This window comes from Papilio xuthus, unplaced genomic scaffold (genome assembly GCF_000836235.2).
Source record: "Papilio xuthus unplaced genomic scaffold, Pxut_1.1 DF824655.1, whole genome shotgun sequence".
NCBI lineage: Eukaryota > Metazoa > Arthropoda > Insecta > Lepidoptera > Papilionidae > Papilio > Papilio xuthus.
Genome location: NW_013533994.1, coordinates 2346908 through 2365864, shown reverse-complemented (window position 1 = coordinate 2365864; position 18957 = coordinate 2346908). Strand labels below are relative to the sequence as shown.

Genomic DNA, 18957 nt, shown 5'->3' with positions numbered 1-18957 from the left:
ATAAAACTATGTATTTTTTTCTAAAATTTTATTTTATATACAAATAGAAATTCTTCCCTTATGTAAATACACTTAGTTAAACTTACGTAAGTCTTAAATTAATAATATTCTGTACATAATGTACGACAGTATTCAGGCAGTGAGACTGGAAGAGATCGAAATCCAATTTATGGCAAGTTCCAATGTATGACAGAGCATAAAATCCACAAATAGTGTAGAAAATTCCAAATCATTGGCATTTTGTAGAAACATGATAATTTTTAAAGCGGGAGTAAATGAACACTTTTTTGTAAGCAAACAATGAATTAGAATATCGAGAAAAAATTCAGAAAGAAAGCTGCAAGACAATGCATTTCTTGTAGTCAATATAATCGCTATTATTTGTTTGAAATTTGGAATTGCCTAATACGTGATTAAATTAATACGTTGGGTATAAATCACAGACGTAAGCCGGGGTTGGTGCTGGCGACGTAATTAAGAAGTTCCTCAGAGTCCTCACAGACGACAGGTTTCTCGTGGTAGCAGGCGACGTCATGCCACGCGATGCCGTCGTTGTAGACATTGTTCAGGATGCTCAAGCACGACTCCGTTGTACCGTTGATATCAAACTCCGCGTTATCAGGCTGACGCTGCTTCTTGTGACCGGTTTGAGACCAAGGGTTGTAACCCCAGCCGTTGGGAATCTGGAAAATTAACAAATTGATATAGAAATTCCTTAATTAAAAAATTGTGTTACACAGTTTATAGGAATAGATAGATGGCGCTGCCATTGGCTTGCGAACAGCAATTGAAACCATTTAAAAGTTACCAAATTTCATTTAATTTATATGTATAAGTATGAGTTAATTTTTACATATTTAACTTGATTATTAATTATTGCATTTTTTGAGGAATTTAATAGAATTAATATTTGTGAACAGACCTGGTTGGTGGGCGACATCTTTTCCCTGTTCGCGGACCAGAACCATCCGAAGATGTTCTTGGGTTCAAGGTCTTTGCGGGACTCGCAACCCTTGAAGTCACAGAGACGACCAGATGTCCAGATATAAGGTATGTCATCTGTAAACGTATCAAATTAGTTTAAGAGTAACACAAAAGTATAGTTCAATTCAACACTTTCTACTACTTATGACTTTCTAACATGTGTACTTAAAACATATGCTATCTCTATAGTCTCAACGAATTAGACAGAGATGCTAACATGTCTTTATCACGTGTTTTCACAGTGGAAACTAATAATAAAATTATTTTGCACGAGTCACTACTTTGTGCGTTATTTCAATGGCGTTTTCGCTTTTGAATCCAATCGATAACAAACAGAAGCCAGGAATAACATAAGATCATCAAAAAGTATACAATAGGCTTATGTAATATACAATAGGCACTTCAACATGAAGAAAGCAAAGTGAAAGTACATAAACATTCTACTGTTAGTGACGTGCTTACTTTTTTCTTGTATATTTAGGACTTTTAATGTTTAAATTTATTTTATGAGACATCCTTAGTGTGGATTTAGTGTAAAATTAAAGTTGATTAATTTACTTGTCTGTATGAGTTTGAAGATGAGATTGTTTTCCTCCTGCGTCTCCATGGAGACGAGGTCCATGCAGTACTCGCGGCAGATGTTGCGTCCGTCCAGCCAGTCGAACTTCTTGTTGGCCAACGCTGGCACGTGTCCAGTAAAGAAGTAGTTATGGCCTCGGTAGAAAAATTCCTTTGGTCCTATAAACAGTAAAAAATAAAGAAATTAAAATAATTATAATAATAACTACATCATCATCACAATCATCAACTTGCCCTTATCCCTATTGAGGGTCGGCACAGTATGTACTACTCCTCCATACATCTCTATCAGCCGTCATATCCTAGTCTACCCCCTTACTACGCATATCCTCTTTCACAGAGTAATTATAGTAACTATATATTATTACTTATTAAGTAACTTTTCCTTCGTATACTATTAGAAGCAACTTGAAACAATTAAAGAGATGTATTTTTTGAGTATTAAAAGTCACGTTACAATTGATCCCGCTAGGTTAAAACGTGATTCTCTTTTGAATTAACAACGTTGAATTGAAATGCACTCGTAATACTGCATCAAAATTCGACGCTCGCAAACGACAAATCAAAGGACACAAGGCTACGTAATATGACCTCAAATAACAGACGGCACGAATAACAGGGTAATAATTTACACGAGCACATAGCGTTAATAGACGTCGACCCTGCGCATCGGGTCGTGTACCCAACACAATCATGGTCATGACATTGAAGCTTCCCTAAACAATTCTTGCTAATTACACTAGATGTCGCAACAATCGAAAACACTTTTACATAACAGAATAACCTTTATGTTATATAACATTGGACAAAAGTTACGTTACGCAGGTGAATATGACACGCCTGTTTATCGATGTCGTCTTCGTTGTCGGGTTTTTTTGTAACATACTTTTGAGGTGTAACATTAAATTCAAATCTATCCTATATTACTTGCCATTAAGAAGAAATTAAAAACCGTATGAATAAATAAACACTATAATTTCAATATGGTTTTATATATGTTAGTACAAGTAAGGATTCTACATAGTTTTTTTTATTTTTCTCGGAAGTTGGTTTCTTATTAGGATAAAAAGTGCATACCATATACATACTACTGATGTTTTCCGGTTTGTTTGTGCGTTAATTTATATAATATATATTTATATTTAACAAAAAGGAGTTTACATCCAAGTTCTTTTCCTATAAACCATTACATTTTGTCTTGTACTTGTCCTTGATAAAATATAATTGGCAGAATTATTTACCGGGATTTTTTCTTAATTAGTACCTTATTGATTTACTGTATAAATAATTTGTGTGCAATTGACAGTTCAGTAAAAAACACACTGATTTATTGTTGACTTTTTATTTACATTTTATAAAGAAAATCAAAAACAATCCTAAAAAAAACCTATTGTTTTTAACAATAGGTAATCGTGAATGTAACATTAGTAAGTTGTCTACAAGCAATTACAGGTCATTGCATTAGTGGGTAGACGTGATTGGACTCGAGTTTGTTTGGATTCGCATTCGCACGGCGGACAATTATTTCGAATGGGGACCTTGTGCGGTGACAGACAGACGGATGTGCGATTGTTTACCGTCGACTGTACACGAAACTATGAGAACAATACTGGCGAATCTTACGTATATTGAATACCTCATTATAACAAAATACCTTATGCTATCAGATTAGTATTCAGCGGATGTGAATACTGTGATAAGGTCTCAAGTAATTATGCAAATTCGCCCATCGAAATTTTAATATCTGATACATAGCCTCTCAGTACAACTAAGGTCAAGGATTACCTCGGATACGTAGGAAGCCTAAAAACTTTGCAGTAAAACAAACTTATGTCCTTATTAGCACCTACCGTGGCCTAAGACGCTTAGAGTCTTTAAATTTCAAGTTAAAGATACTTTTTTGAGTTCCAAATGAGATGAAAAACATTAAACCTATTCTTACGTTTCTTGTAAATTAACGGACTAAGTACTAATGAATATTATTCTAAACTCTGAGTTGCAAAACTATTGCGAACTAAACAATCATAAAGTAATTTATATCGTAACTACCTAAAAGGTATTTAAGAACTTTAAAGTTTAAAGTTGGAGGTAAAATATCATCTATTGATTTGAACTAATATTGAAAGGCAATTTGATGAAGGTTTCGTTCGTTGCTTTGAAATATTCTTATAAATTTCACAAACATTAACATGATTTTTACTATCATATATCGCATCGTTTAAATAAAATAACTTAAATATTATATATTTATGTTACCGTGAAACTCAAATACCGAAAAACTTTATTATTATTACACGTATTTGGTCATTTTTAGGGTTCCGTACCTCATAGGGGAAAAAAACGGAACCCTAAGAGGATCACTTTGTTGTCCGTCCATCTGTCTGTCAAGACTCTTTTATTAAGTATAATGTTTTGGCTAATTAAGCTAGCTTTTTGCATCCGTATAACGTTTGATTTTTTCGTAAATTCGTAAACAAAAAGAATTATTTACAGTAGAGACATCAATGCTTCGCCTCTTGCCGTTGGCGGTATCGTATAGTGTCGAAACTTTTATTGGTTAACAAACTATTGATATAAAATAACCTTTATTTACTGACGAAATAATTAACCGCATCGGCATACAATATCTTACGTTTTATTTTATATATGTTATAAAATGACTTGTATATGTAAACAATTCAATCGCTTCTCTTCTTTTTGGATTAAGTAACCTACTTATATATCGAAATATTCAAAATATTAAACGTTCCAAGTTTATTCCTGGAGCATTCAAAAATGATAGCACTATGGGACGTTTTTTATAGGGCAAAAGGCCGAACGGACTTAAACGTGTAGGCTACGGATAAAGTGGCCGAATAGAAAACACCCCCCCTAACTTAAAAAAAAAACTCTGAATGCAGTCCTTTTATTCCAATCACTATTTGAATAAGACAACAGCTTGGAAGTGATTTGGAAGTAAAGTGAGCCGATATGACCAAGTTTTGGTATTAAGGTTCGTGATCGACTCAGCGGGCGTCCCTGGGACCTAACTGATTACGTTAGCCCATCATTATTGGCTGCCATTAAACCGAGAGAACGCGAAGCCATAAAGATGTATATAACTTGTCAATGTTGCGAAGTTGTCGAAAGGTTCACAAAACTATAGACTGTTCACAAATGTTTATTTTAATTTTATAGTTACATTATGTGAATTATTTTGTAACGTGTGTTATGGAAGACTTTATTTATGTTGATTTTTATTGATGTAAGATGTATGTGGTTGGTTAAGAATTAGACAACTACAGGAGTGATATGCCGTTAAACTTGATAAAATAACTAATGCCCACTAAAGCATGCTATGTAGGAAGAAATCTGTTTTGTTTTTTATATAGATAACTTTATAAAAGTGACCATAACGTCACTGTTCCGGCCGGAAGTAAGTTACAGTGACCGCTATTAGTTTCTTTTTTATATTATTACTAAAATAGGATATAAATATACTAATTAAACCTATTGTATAGTATATAATATATCACGACCTCCGTATGTGAATACAATTCTATATACAAACTTAGTACATATATGCATAAATGAATATAAAGTTTAAATTATTTCATTATAAGTTTCAAAAGTATATAAAACTATTGTTTCTTAACCTTAACAAGTGAAAGGATTAAAATTGAGAATTATATTTCTAGTTTTTTTTTTCGCATTTCAAAATTTCAACTGTTGTATTATTACGAAGATATTTATTAACGCCTAATGCAATTTACATAGACGATGTTTTTTTGGATTTGGATTGTGAGGTTTTTTTCGATGTTTTTATTTATTATCCTAATAATGTTAGGTAAATCATTGAGGTATACTAAAACAATATCATCATCATCATTAGCTCACTATGCGTCCCCACCGAGGGGCTCGGAGCCTACCCTAAGTTACGGGTTACCATATTCAACCACGCTGGCCAAGTGCGGGTTGGTTGACTTCACACATATCTTTGAATTTCTTCTCAGATGTGTGCAGGTTGCATCACGATGTTTTACTTCATCGTATGAACGTCGGATAAATGTACATATGTAAATCGGAAATCTAAAAACACATTGGTACATGGCGGAATTCGAACCCAGGACCTGCATCTGATCGCAAGTCAAGTGCTTGACCCCTTGAGCCACCGATGCTCTAAAACAATACATTGAACTGATCTTTTTACAGTATACAAAAACACAATTAACTTAGTCTGGGTTTTATGTTTTAATATTAAATAATAAGTTATATGTTAGGAGTGTTTCATTATTGCTTTTATGAGGACAAGGTGTCTTGTCATAGACAAAAAGTCGACACGACAGGTTTTGTGTTTATTTGAATGTTTGTATGTTATCTTTGTGTTTTGTAATCATTACATATTACGTTGACATTTATGGTATACGGTTTAGTTGCACGTGGCCTAACTTAAGGTGGGTTTCCACGGAGCGTTTCTGCGGATCGACGGACGTTCAGTCGCACGACGCATCGTGGAAATAGTAACGTCTGTCTGATCACTCCGTAACTTCATGTTTATAAGGCTTTTTTTTAGTAAATACTTGCAAGAAAAGAAGCGCTAATCGACATAATCATAGAGAGCTAGACTTTAAGTGTGAAACTTAATCTATTATGGATCAATCGCGGCAGTCTATTTTCGTTTAGTTTTTTTTTGCCGCACTGTACGTGCCTAATTTGATGCTCGGTGCGTAGCTTTCCGTGATTGTCGGCTACATACGTCCATTAAATAATCACTCACAGTGGAAATCCACCTTTACCATGTTAAGGACCGGTTGGTGTTTGTGACCCATAAACATGTATTACATGTTTCATTCAATTTCTCCGACCCCAATAATTATTGTGCAACCGAGTTCATCGTTGCGACTTTTACCTCTATAAAGTCAAGTTACCAGCCCAGTGCCATTGAACCTGATATTATGAAAAAGATCACATAATAAATATTCATTCGTTCTGTTATCGCTAACTGAGTAATGAATGGTTATTTAAAATTATAATTTAATCATTTTACTTTAATGATTTTATTATTTTGAAACTACTTAAATCATTTCGTAATAGTTTGCATTCATTAACAGTTCAAAAAAGATTCATTTAATGCTTGACAATCTAAAGTTTTGTTAGTATAAAAATACTCAGAATAGAATCTCTATGATAAGATTTTTTAAACTAATAAAAGTCTCAAGTCTTTAAAGTTCTTAACGAAGAAAACAATAAGTTTAGTCGTTACATGCCGCAGGATACAAAATACAAAAATATTTGTCGTAAAATATTATTCAATAACTTACATAATATTAAACCGTTACTTTTTCCTACGAGGAATTTAACACTAATCTAATTCCATAGGCAATTTATTTGCTAACATTGTTTTTATTACATAATTTTCGATTAAGATTGACCTACATACATTTATATGGATTAATATGAATATTTCGATGTAACATTATATGTGGAAGTTTATGTAAGACACGGAAAAGCTATTCCGTTGAAAGCTGCAACAGGATAGAGTGAGAAAGTTTGCGGAAAAGAGACGGATACGTCCTCGAGCGCGGCCGTGACCTTGTACAATGAACTGCAAGCTTTTACTTTCTATGAATAAAGCGAACTAAACAATGAAACTTAAATGTCGACGTCACTGCGACTTTGTTTTAATGTTTAAAATAGGTTTTCACTGCACAAACTATATAAAAACTGTTTCTTTGGTATTTTTTTTTCAAATAGGGATGATAATATACTGATTAACTATTGTATCTGCAGTGGGGACTCACGGTTAAATTCTATTTTATTGTGTTTATTGTTCGAACGATCGTGTTGACATTTCACGGATTCAGCTGTTGCTTTCAGGATCGGTTGACAAAATAATTACTTTAAAGTTTAGAACTAAGTATTGCTTGTTTAATTGTGAAATTACACATTTATAAAATTCCATAAATCTTAGTACCTCTCTTATCAACCAATTCAAGAATCAGTTTACCCTTTAAGTAATAACGAAACTTTAACCACACTTAACATAAAACTATTCTTAGACCTTCGTCTTTTCTTAATCACAAGCTTAAGAAAGATAATAAATAGATAGGAGGCAGCATCCGCGATTCGGGGCCGATTTTAAGATCGTAAAGTTCTCGAAACACAGGAGATTGCTACACAACGTCCGTCTATTGCGAGGTTTCGTCGACAAAGTCAGTTCAAGGTCAACCGCTAATGGGCATAAGGTTAATAAGATCAGCGAAGATGGATCTCTCGTTGTTTTTACTTTTTTCATATCATTATTAAAATACGTGATCCGTGTTTACTTTTAAATTTTATTTAAAATTGTACTCGTGTGTGCGTTAGGTACGTGAAACTGAACGTATGAGTTTAAAGCTATAATCGACCGACGCGGTATCGTCACCAGATAAATATTTATTTCGGCTAAGTAATAAGAATAAAGTATTTTATTTCCTGTGATTCTTAGTTTTTTCCGTATTTGCCCTCAATGCAAAATTTAATTTTACATTAGCTGATAATGAGCATTAATTATATACTTTGTATCACAATCAACATTAGGTGGTCCTCATTATTTTGCTAAATTGTTATAACTCACTGTTAGCGCATTTCTGCGGCTGCGGCAGGGAGAGGAAACGGCCCGGCTTCTGCGCACCGGCAAGCGCTGCCAGCGCGGCCGCGCACACCACCAACGCCCACGTCTGCATCTGCAAACAATTACAACAATATTAATTTTAATTTGACTATTAACACCACATTATTCGCCTCGTTGATCTATTTTGCATTATCTAAGGTTATAAGTATTACCATCAAAATCTAATTAAAAACTTAATCGCTTTAAAGACACAAATAGTTTATTTTTAATATACTTTCTTTTACAAGGCAATTAAAGTAATCGACGAATAGATCTTATACTTTTTGTAAAAGTATGTTCAACTTTTTTTTACTTGTTTAATTAAGTATTCGTTGTCTGCAAGATATTTATTTACATGACATTTCTTGATATTTTAATAGCAAAATGAATATTTGAATTTGATATTTCAAGAGCTTCTACGTATTTCACTTAACATTGTCGCTTTCGAATTTCAAGTGTCGCCGAACTCTTGTTTGCGCTCTCACCTTTCTAGAAGGTCGATGCAATTTCATGTTACGATAAATTTTTCAATTCAGAATATTCAAAACAAATAGCAAGAAAATTGCGCAATTTTGATTGAAGAACCAATGTCACCGTAGTCCATACATTAGTCGTTATTACGTTAAATGTGTTTTTATTAACATTATTTAAACATTTCGAAACTTTCAAGATCAAATAGAAATATTAGATTGGAAAGAAACAAAGAAATGACACAACAAAGGTATGCATTAAATATAATATGTAGTAAAGTTATGAAATTCACTATCTGTTGATTGTTTTATTTATATTAATCGAATTTATTATCACTATAAATAAGACCAACCGAATGATGCATTATTGTTATGCATGCATTCGTACATGCAGAATATGCATGTACGAATGTGTCACTTGTCGTGTTTCGAAGACGAACACGACCCAATTTACACAAAACCGTAAAAGCAGAATCATGTCATAAGTCAGGCGCTACATAAGTTAAGAAACTTTTACATTTCACATTTATTTACTCTGCATATCCACTTCAATCGTTGTTTGTAGGAGGGTTGAATGTTTTAAGGCAGTTATGTTTATAATTATGAATACCATCGCTGTGGCAGTCAACGAGTTTGCGTTCTTCCAAAGAGGTGGCATACTGGCCACTAAGACCTTTGTCCTTTTCGATTAAGAATAAAATAAATATGGAAATGAGAATCACGCGGATAGTTAAAGTTTGATGAAATTTTTGATGTAAATATTATATATAATATAATAATTATTTCAGGAACGAAATAACGCATTTCGGCTTCACTGCTGTTATATTCAAAATATATAAAATAGAGTTGAGCATTCGCGAGTTAAAGATCAAATTAGTAGCAATAGGTTCATTTAAACCACTAAGATTTTGAAAGGCTTCTACGAGGAAAATATGTTTAGATTCATCTGTTTTAAGGTTTCCACTTAAAAATCTACTTACGACTTATAACTATAGATTACGTCAACGTAATGTTAATTAAAGATAAATAAAAAATTGAAGGTCAAGCTTATTTTAGTTAAAAAAAAAATGACGATGATCATGAAATCGTCTTAAATACTCTATTATTTGCTTACCGATTACCTCGATGATATAACATTTATAAAATTAACGAACAGCCAAGTTAACTAAAAAGTCTTCACATAAACAAACATAAGTTCGAAATTATATTAGCAAAAAGAGTAGAATAACTAAGTAGTTATTCTACTCTATTCGGTCAGCAAACACACTTGTGTTGTGCGATTTTTGAAGTTGATCGTGTACGTAAGCCCTTAAGCCTAAGTTAAAAAAACAACATCTTATTTAAGTTGTTAAGTGCTGTTTTAATCGATGACATAAAGTAACGAGTAATCATCACATTATGACGTATGTGCTCCTAGTATAATGCTCAGTTAATTACTTAAACGTGTATACTGACAGTATTAAAAGCTCATAGTACATGTATGTATAAAGACACGGAAACGCAGTCGTCAAGCGGATAATGGTGGGAGTTAGAGTATGGTGTCGACCTTGACATGTTAATATCATCATAACGTGGGAGTTTAATGTATATCTTTTTGTGCCAATCTTTGAACATGGTATAGAAATAAGGTTAGTTTCTTACAGTGGGTTTCCACGGGCGAAAAAGATATCAGCCTTTTTATTATTGATTTTGAAAAAAAAAACAGATGACTTTATCTTTTGTGTAGACGTTTCGACAGTAGATACATGGGTCATTGAAATTTGTACCATATTTAAGTAACGGACCGTAGGGGATGAAAGCTCTTTGTTATTTATGTAAAAGCCCTATCACGCAGGTTAAATCGGATATGAATGTAAGAATATGAACAGATCATCTATACATCAGTCTTGGAATCTGCATTGAATATTAGTTACATGTTATTAATAAAATATATCATCACGTTTGATATCTGTACTAGCCTATTAAATTTGCATTTAATTTTAGAGCATGGTCGTTGTTAGACGTGTAATTAGGAAGGCATCAGTATGTAGGCATGTTCGTGGTAATGCGATGCTGTTGAGCCATCTCAGACCTAAATAAATGCTATTCCTCTAATCGATCTGGGTGCGATCAAGGTTTTAGGCATCGCAAATACCTTCACGTTACAGATCATCAATATTTATCTGAACTATGTCGACGATTTAATAGTCCTCCATTAACATATTTATTAAAATTTAACCTAGTTTCCAATGAACATGTAGCCTTTAAGTTAGTAAGCTTTAAAATTTAATATCTTACCTTTTACAATTTTTCACGCAAGTTATTGTTTTGTAAATGTCTATATAAAATTATATTTTCGGTCGTAAAATGGTGGTTAGTACGTGGTATATTTAATTTGTAATAATTATATTTAAATATGTTTTAGTAATTATAAATAATGTTGACAAGCGGCGCCATCGTGTCAATTCTCAGTATGTCATGGTCACTGTTCCATATTGCTAATTGCAACACTATATAACATACACAAATATATTTGTCGACAAAAATAAGAGATTTACATATTTATACGTCCGAAATGAAATTATAGGATATTATATATTTTAAAGTTGGATATAATTGGAAAAGTGAGGAAACAGAAACCTTTAGTAACGGCTACAGTTATCAATTAAACAATAAAGCGATAAAATAGCAAATAAAATATAATTGTAACACAATAGAATCGTAATTGTAATGTATATAACATTAACATAGCCAACGTATTCTAAAAAAATCATTTCACATATCGTGTTTTCGTAGACAACCAAATAAACACATAATGATCATCTACAACCGTATTTGTAAAGTGCATTCCTCACTTGGACAGCTGAATGGAGGCTAGATGTATGTCTCAATAGCGAATTTAGTGCGAGGCTTAGTGCATTGTGTTTCCACGGGGGTGTTGCAACGAGCCGAGGCCGGCCGTCAGCTTTACTCACGATTTAAATTCGTGCCGTTTCTGTGCAAACTTTGCCGCCGTCTGACATCCCGAACACTTCGAACGCTCTAATAACATCAATTTTACAATATATTTCGCAATTAGTCCACTAGGTAATTGTGCTAGTGAACTGCGTGTGAGAATGAATTATATATTTTTAACGTAAATAACCTAAGAGATCAGTAGCAGTGACTTTAAATATTAGAATGTTAAATAGGGAGTGACAACTGAAATGACGGTAGATAGACCGATACGGTGGACGAAACCTGGTGCGCCCACCTTACTTGAGTGGGATAAGATAAGGGAGATGATGGTAATAAGAAAATCCGCATATCCGCATACGAGATGTATTCTTGATAGTGACGTCATACGTGTCATTGTTATTCAATGACATCGCGGCGGTGTGTGTAAAAGCTGAGTGACTTCTTGTTATTCCTCTCGGTAACGCGGATGTTGACTACCTAACATAACCGTTGGCTTCCACTGTCGAAAAACATGTACAAAAACATTTAGTCATAAACATCTATTAAAATCTTCTGTACCTGCGCAAGTTGCTATGTAGCTAAAAGCTTCAATGATATATCGCTAAATATAATTTTATTTTAGTTTCATTCTAAAATATGACCACAAGATTACTATTAGAGTACTATACGACTGACAAGAGAGTTAAGTTTTTGTTAGTCCAAACGATTGACATTTTCATAACAATGTTAGGCGAAATATATAACGTCATTTTATATCGACAATCAATATGTACGATAGTTAAATGTAAACAATAAACATATCAATTATCAAAACATGTTCTTGGAACTATCGTAGTTTGAGGCACTCAAGTTCAAAGCCTATTCAATATTACCAGTTTATTTACATTATTTGGTTGTACAACCTACAATGTGCTGTAGACCAAACTATCAAGGCAGTTTTAAACGTTATTCTATTCTCTTTAGGTTTAGTGTTGATATTGCTGTCATTATTAACGTCTTAAAAAAAGCTTTTAAGTATTTCTTACTTTTATTTTACTATACAGATAAGTATTTTGGCAATTCCAAAATTTGAATTTCGAATTCGAAATATGATTTCAAACTAATATTTTTACTACTAGCTAATATATTATACTTACTCTAACTTTACTATTATTATCGCTATAAAAATTCCATACTACAATTTTCTATTTAGATCCTTTTTACTTTAAATCTACACACATTAAAGTATTTTTAAATGCAAAAATATACAAAATACACAGTAGTTACTAAAGGTGTCGGTATTTAAGGCTCTATAAGCTCTTACGATATAAAGATTGATAGCGACCTCTTGCAAAACTAAGTTCACTTAGCGCAAATATATAATACATAACTATAATGCGACAAAAATAACTAATAACCGCATATAACTTATATGAAATACAACGCATATTCTGTATTGTACAAAAAACATGATAATATCTTTATTTGAATGACAAATGTAAGGCAATATAAAAGACATCAACGCGTGAAGTGAATTTAAATCAAAATATTAATTGTTATATTTTTATTTCATTGTAACATGATAAGGGTGAGTATCATTTTTTCTAAACTATCCATTTAACTTTTTAAAAAGATAAAAATTTAGAAAATAAAACACCCAAAAATATATACACTAAAAATAATATTCGTAAGCTAGACATATGCATGTTAAGTAACATTTAACATACATAAATAAGATTAACAACAGTAGTTACCGCAACTGATTTAATGAGAACAAAGAGCGAAAGTAAATGTAACGTAACAAGCATGTGTTTCGGAATATTTATATACATACATCATATATTTATTTCACTACAACGGCCTTAAGATGTCAAGTGTTACAAACTGATATTTAAGTATTTATTTCTTTTATAACCTGATATAATAAATGGAGTAATTATGTTTAAATATTTACAACTACCGTCAAGATCGGTTATGGGACATAATTTAAAGTAAATATAAAAGACTTTATACCTTGTTATTTTAATGTCATATCCTAGTTTAATTTGTAAATACAGGGGTCTAGGCTCCGAATATGATTTTGTTCCATTCGGCGTCGAGACCGTCGGTCCGTGGGGTCCTAGCGCTTTAAGACTTTATAAGGACATGTCCAAAAAAAATATCGACATCGCAGGGGATCGAAGAGCTGGCAGCTACCTCGGACAAAGAATTAGTTTAGCTATCCAAAGGGGGAACGCTGCCAGCATCTTCGGGATCTTGCCTAAAGGGACTCCTTTTAATAATATTTTTTAGTAAATTATTCGTTTTTAATATTTTATTTAGATTCTTTGTTAGTTTCTTTAATTATATCGTGTTTATTTGTAAACTCTTTGTATGTCCATTGTAAGTTCTGTTTCTAATAAAAATATGTAAACTACAAAGAAAAAATAATCACCAGAACTTAAAGAATTTTAGTGATTATTATTTTAAACAAGACTTATTTTCTTTCTAAACTTAATAATTTTTCCACTATTCGTTCAAACAAAAACAACACTACGTTGTCACGAGTATGTACTATATACACTAAAAACTAGTTTTTGTATCCATCCGGCAATTATTAGATAAAAACACAATTATTATCACATATTCTAGCGATTCTGTTCTTTGGGCTACTGAGAATCCGCAATAGCCTTGAACTGTTGCGCAAACCTGCCATTTGTCCATGCGGCTAATTCGGACGCGGCAAATTGCTGTCAATTTGACTACAGATGCGCTATTTCGTTTTGTTGTATTTTAAACATCTTACAATAGATATAGCAAAGACGTAAAATATCGTTTTGCCAGAAGACAAATATTCTTAATATCTTTTTTGTGTTTATAGTATGAATTTTCAGTATAAAAAATATAGAGAGCAAACTATCCTAGTTTTTATTTTCATCATCTGTTATCTGTTATCATCTTTGTCACCTCTGTCATTATCTTTGACAAAACAGATATAACAATATGCTTTAAACGGAGATTTTGGTCTCAAAAACCCACAGTAAGTGACGTAACCGAGTGGGAATGCTTTCAATGAATCGTGAGACAATATTTATAATCGTGTAATCTATAGATTACAGTGTTTTCAACAACAATAAGATTTTAAAAGGAAAACATATACACTACTATATTTTTGATATAGGTATATTACTAAATAGCTAATAAATTTTGTTAAAAGTGTACCATAACTAAAATTTCAGTCTTACGATTGCTACGTAACTTTAAAAAATTACAAAAATGTTAAACTTAAAAATAATAATTTAACAAACTATACGAAAATTATATAACTATATTAATAAGTTACATCTAAACATTATTCTTGCATTCGTAAATATTTCTTAACCGATGTTATAACTATAAAACTACAACATAAAACATTTTAATATCTCGTTATCTAATAAATTGCTTTGAATCATATTCAACTTCCGAAAACGAAACTTTTATCCAGGAGATGTACACTACATTAAAATATATTTATAAACGCGAAAGTTTAGATGTTTGTTACGTGTTAAAATTGGGAAAAGTCGTAAATTGTAGTCAGGATTGACGCAAATATTTTTCACCGAGTTTTTTCCCGATGAAGCTTTAACTTAGCTTTAACCGATGACATCGGACGACAGCTATTGTTTTGAATCAATTTTAGAAACTTCCGTTTACTTAACGTTTTTTCTCCAATTCGTATTCAATTTGTTGCGTGTGTCGGTCACCGCTTGGGATCCGTTGACACAGATCCATAATACAACGATGCGTCGCGGCATGTCGCAACCGACAGTCGGACGCCGACAGCCTTTGTAACGCGTATAACAAACTATGAACATATTTTCTACAATACTACAATACCATTTAATATAAGATGAAGAGGCTTTTTGACCGCCGTCATTTAACCGTAAAATTCATTCCCGATATTTGTTTTTTAATTGATGCTTTATTGGGTGTCTTGACAGTGTAAGCCCACAGTAAATTACTGAAAAGTCAAACAACTTAAAAAGTACAAAAAATGTAAGATAATTGAATCACGTCTATCACTTTTCGTAATTCCTTTGTAATGATAAAATACCCTCTAAAAGAAAAATTTATCTTTAACAGTTTATTATACTTAAGTAAAAGTTGCAGTAAGTTATAAAGTTCAGTTAAAAGTTTAAAGGTTAGTTTAAAACTTAAAAAACCGCGATAAAGAGCACGAGGTAAATTATAAAAACTAATTTCATAATTTAAAACAGATCTTAACGGATAAGTAACGTTTTATTGTGCAAAAGTTTTACAGATTCGCATCTCAAGCGTGCCTTTAATGCTGTGAGTAACAATTACTCATTAAATAGAATTCTATCTCACATTTTAAAGAAAGGGCTAAATAAAATCGTATAAATTATTATAGTTCTCATGATAATTTTATCTTATCTCAGAAGTCGACAATTAAAGATAATTTATTATTAGGGTCTATTTAGAAACAATAGTTACCTCACTGCCTTTTTATTCTTTTATAAGAATACATAACAGCAGAAATTCGTTGTAGGGTCTGTCGGTTTCTTAGCTAAAGGTCGTTAAGATCGCAATACCAACAAGAAAGCCGCAAAATTACGCGATGAAATGGATATATAAATAGCTTAGTTTCCTAACACTTAATTATCCCTAATTAGAGTAAGCCAGTAAATTATACGAACCGAGTGAACAAGCATACTTTTTAAGTATTTGTCGTACCGCTTATGATTATAAAAGAACAATATTTGTTTAAAACGACACGTGATACGACCGGAGCGAAGGCTTGTCAATATTACAATTCCAACACCAGAACAGGTTCCGAATTCAATAACCTTAAATCTTACTTAACTCATACTTTTATGTCACATCAAATATTTGAAAGTCTCCATCTTTCAGTCGGCTCTGACCTTCGCAATGTTAACTTATGAAACACTAATTTATTTAAACTTGTAGATACTTAATTTGAGTGACGAGGATTATGTGAAATTGCATATATAATTTTTCGGAATTCATGAACTATGATAACGAATTATTAAAATGAAATTTTATACGAACTCTATTTTAAATATTGAAGTTGTTAAACAATAAAGTTACTTTTGTATATGCATTTTGAATTTATAAATTTATATTACAAATTTTATTTCGCAAAACAATTGAAGATGTTAAATGGTTTCGCACAAATGTAATTACAAGTAAGAACTAATTAACTACCGACTAACATTACTTCATGAATTAAAAAAGCTTACATTAACCCTGACCTTCATTTTCTAACTTATAACTCGCCGACAAACGCATTTAGCGATTAAATAATCCGTAAACACCTATTGAAAAATTGGCGTTTAATGTATATTTCCCATAGAAAAAGGGCCGTCCAATCATCATCTCGACATCGCTACATCGTGCACCGTTTCGCAACTGACGCTTGACACACATAATCCTCGTAATCCGCAGCCGTCACTATGTATAAAATGTGCAAATCGTAAGGACATCGAACGACTCAAGACGGTCTAGGAAATATTTATAGCACTAAGACAACGCGAGCGATGCTGCTAGAATTAATGACTTACACTAGGTTACGAATAATAAACTCTAGATAATTAAAAACAAACTATTCGTTAACTTTATCTTCGCTAAAAAACTTTAAACTTACTGTATGGAAAAAAAATTGCTGATATCTGTATTCATTAATTAGATATTCTTTACTCCTATTTTATTATGTGCAAATTTTACATTAAGTTAGTGAACATAAAATTTCAATTAAGTTATCAATCTTTATTTCCGCTCCGAACAACTCTTGAACCTTTCAATCCTACAAGGATTAGTTAATCCTGGAAATTACAAGATTAAATTTGTTTACTTACCTTGTTATGAGGAATAAAATGTACTACGGCGGAGAAAATCACAGAGGCACTGTCGTAATAGCGCGAAGCTGGTTTGGGCGACGTCTTTTATAGCAGTTGTAGCGGGGATGCGCGACGTGAGCGCATGGGGGAAATGCGCCTAGTACTATCCACGTATCTTTAAATTCATTTAACTTGTTAAAGCCCTTAACATTTTTTTTAATTACTATCTTGTAAGTGCGTAGCTTTGTTAATTAAAAAATGTGTCATTAAAGTATATTTTTAAATATATTTTTTTGTAAATTAATTAAAATTTGTGGTCAATTTCTTGTCCAAGGCGAAGGCATGAAAGCCGCAATTTACCGCCAAATATTAAGGTAAGATTAATGAAACTATGAACATTAAATTGTGGAAATAATAATAAAACAAGTTTATATTTCGTATAATTTTAATTTTAACTCCATAACGGAAATTTAGTTCTGAGGGATGTTTTAAACCAATTTAAAACCCTTACATGATAAGATGCCTATTAAACGTCAGTTATTGTTTTTTTTTGCACACTAACAGAAGATTGTTATTTCAATCTAAATTATTTCTTTGTTTAAATACATAGGTATCGTTAAATAGATTATTAGGTCGACAAGGACACGCCCACGTAAAGAAATATATTAAAAACAAGATCTTCGAAGACGCTCCTAAGTAAATACTATTGATGCAATAATATACGGATTTAATATTAAAGTTATTTATGTCCGATAAAAATATAGACTAAATAGATATTCAATTTGAGTAGTAAATGATAACTTTACAATTTAAATCATTAAAATAAATTTTAAAGCTGTTTTGGGTTCTCTTATGGGTTAAGGGTTTGACGAACCTTAAAGCTTTGTACTTTACGTGGTCAAATGCTTATCCTGAAATAGCGAAATTTAGGATGTTACCTAACAACAAGCTTTGGTTCACTTACAGCCTGTTTATAACTGGCATATGGCTAAGTTCAATTCTATGTCAGTAAGAATGTAATTTAGAATCTGTCAAAATAGGTCGTTTCTGGAATCAGCAACGATCGTGCCTAAGTCATTTGAGTGAAATTGCACGTCATTGTAAAAATCCTGCAAAAGCTTTTAGTATAAAAGATATTTGATAGATGTAGAACGAAGTCTAAGTTGTGATGATAAATGCCTCTAATGCGTTCATGCAAAAGCAGTTCATGTGCGGCATTGCCCAACGCTGCGTCACAAGTGACCGCTATAAACACACTGGAATGCTTGCTCCTAGCCACGTTCAGTGGTCAAATTTTGTGCCAATATAACCATCAACTGTAGAAGTAAAAGTCGTCATTGCCGTGTTTGTACTTAATTATCTATGCATCAAAATATTACTTTTAATAATTTAATTGCTAGATATAAGATTTGTTAACGTAGTTTTGTAAATATAAATTTACTTCGATACGATACTGTTTTTTGCATAATTGTTACGATTCAAAAGTTTTTAAAGCCATCAAGTATAAGCTTCGGGAATTAAGATTTCAAAAGACTGA

At 32.2% G+C, this 18957-nt stretch overlaps 1 protein-coding gene across 1 annotated transcript; it reads right to left on the bottom strand.

Moving 5' to 3' along the window:
• Positions 1-13: 13 nt before the first annotated feature.
• Positions 14-17457, bottom strand: slf (C-type lectin domain-containing protein slf). Its single transcript, NM_001312176.1, is given in 5 exon segments — positions 14-683; positions 923-1059; positions 1543-1722; positions 8159-8267; positions 17439-17457. Coding segments are annotated over 4 exon segments (672 nt in total). The 5' UTR covers positions 17439-17457; the 3' UTR covers positions 14-437.
• Positions 17458-18957: the final 1500 nt, after the last annotated feature.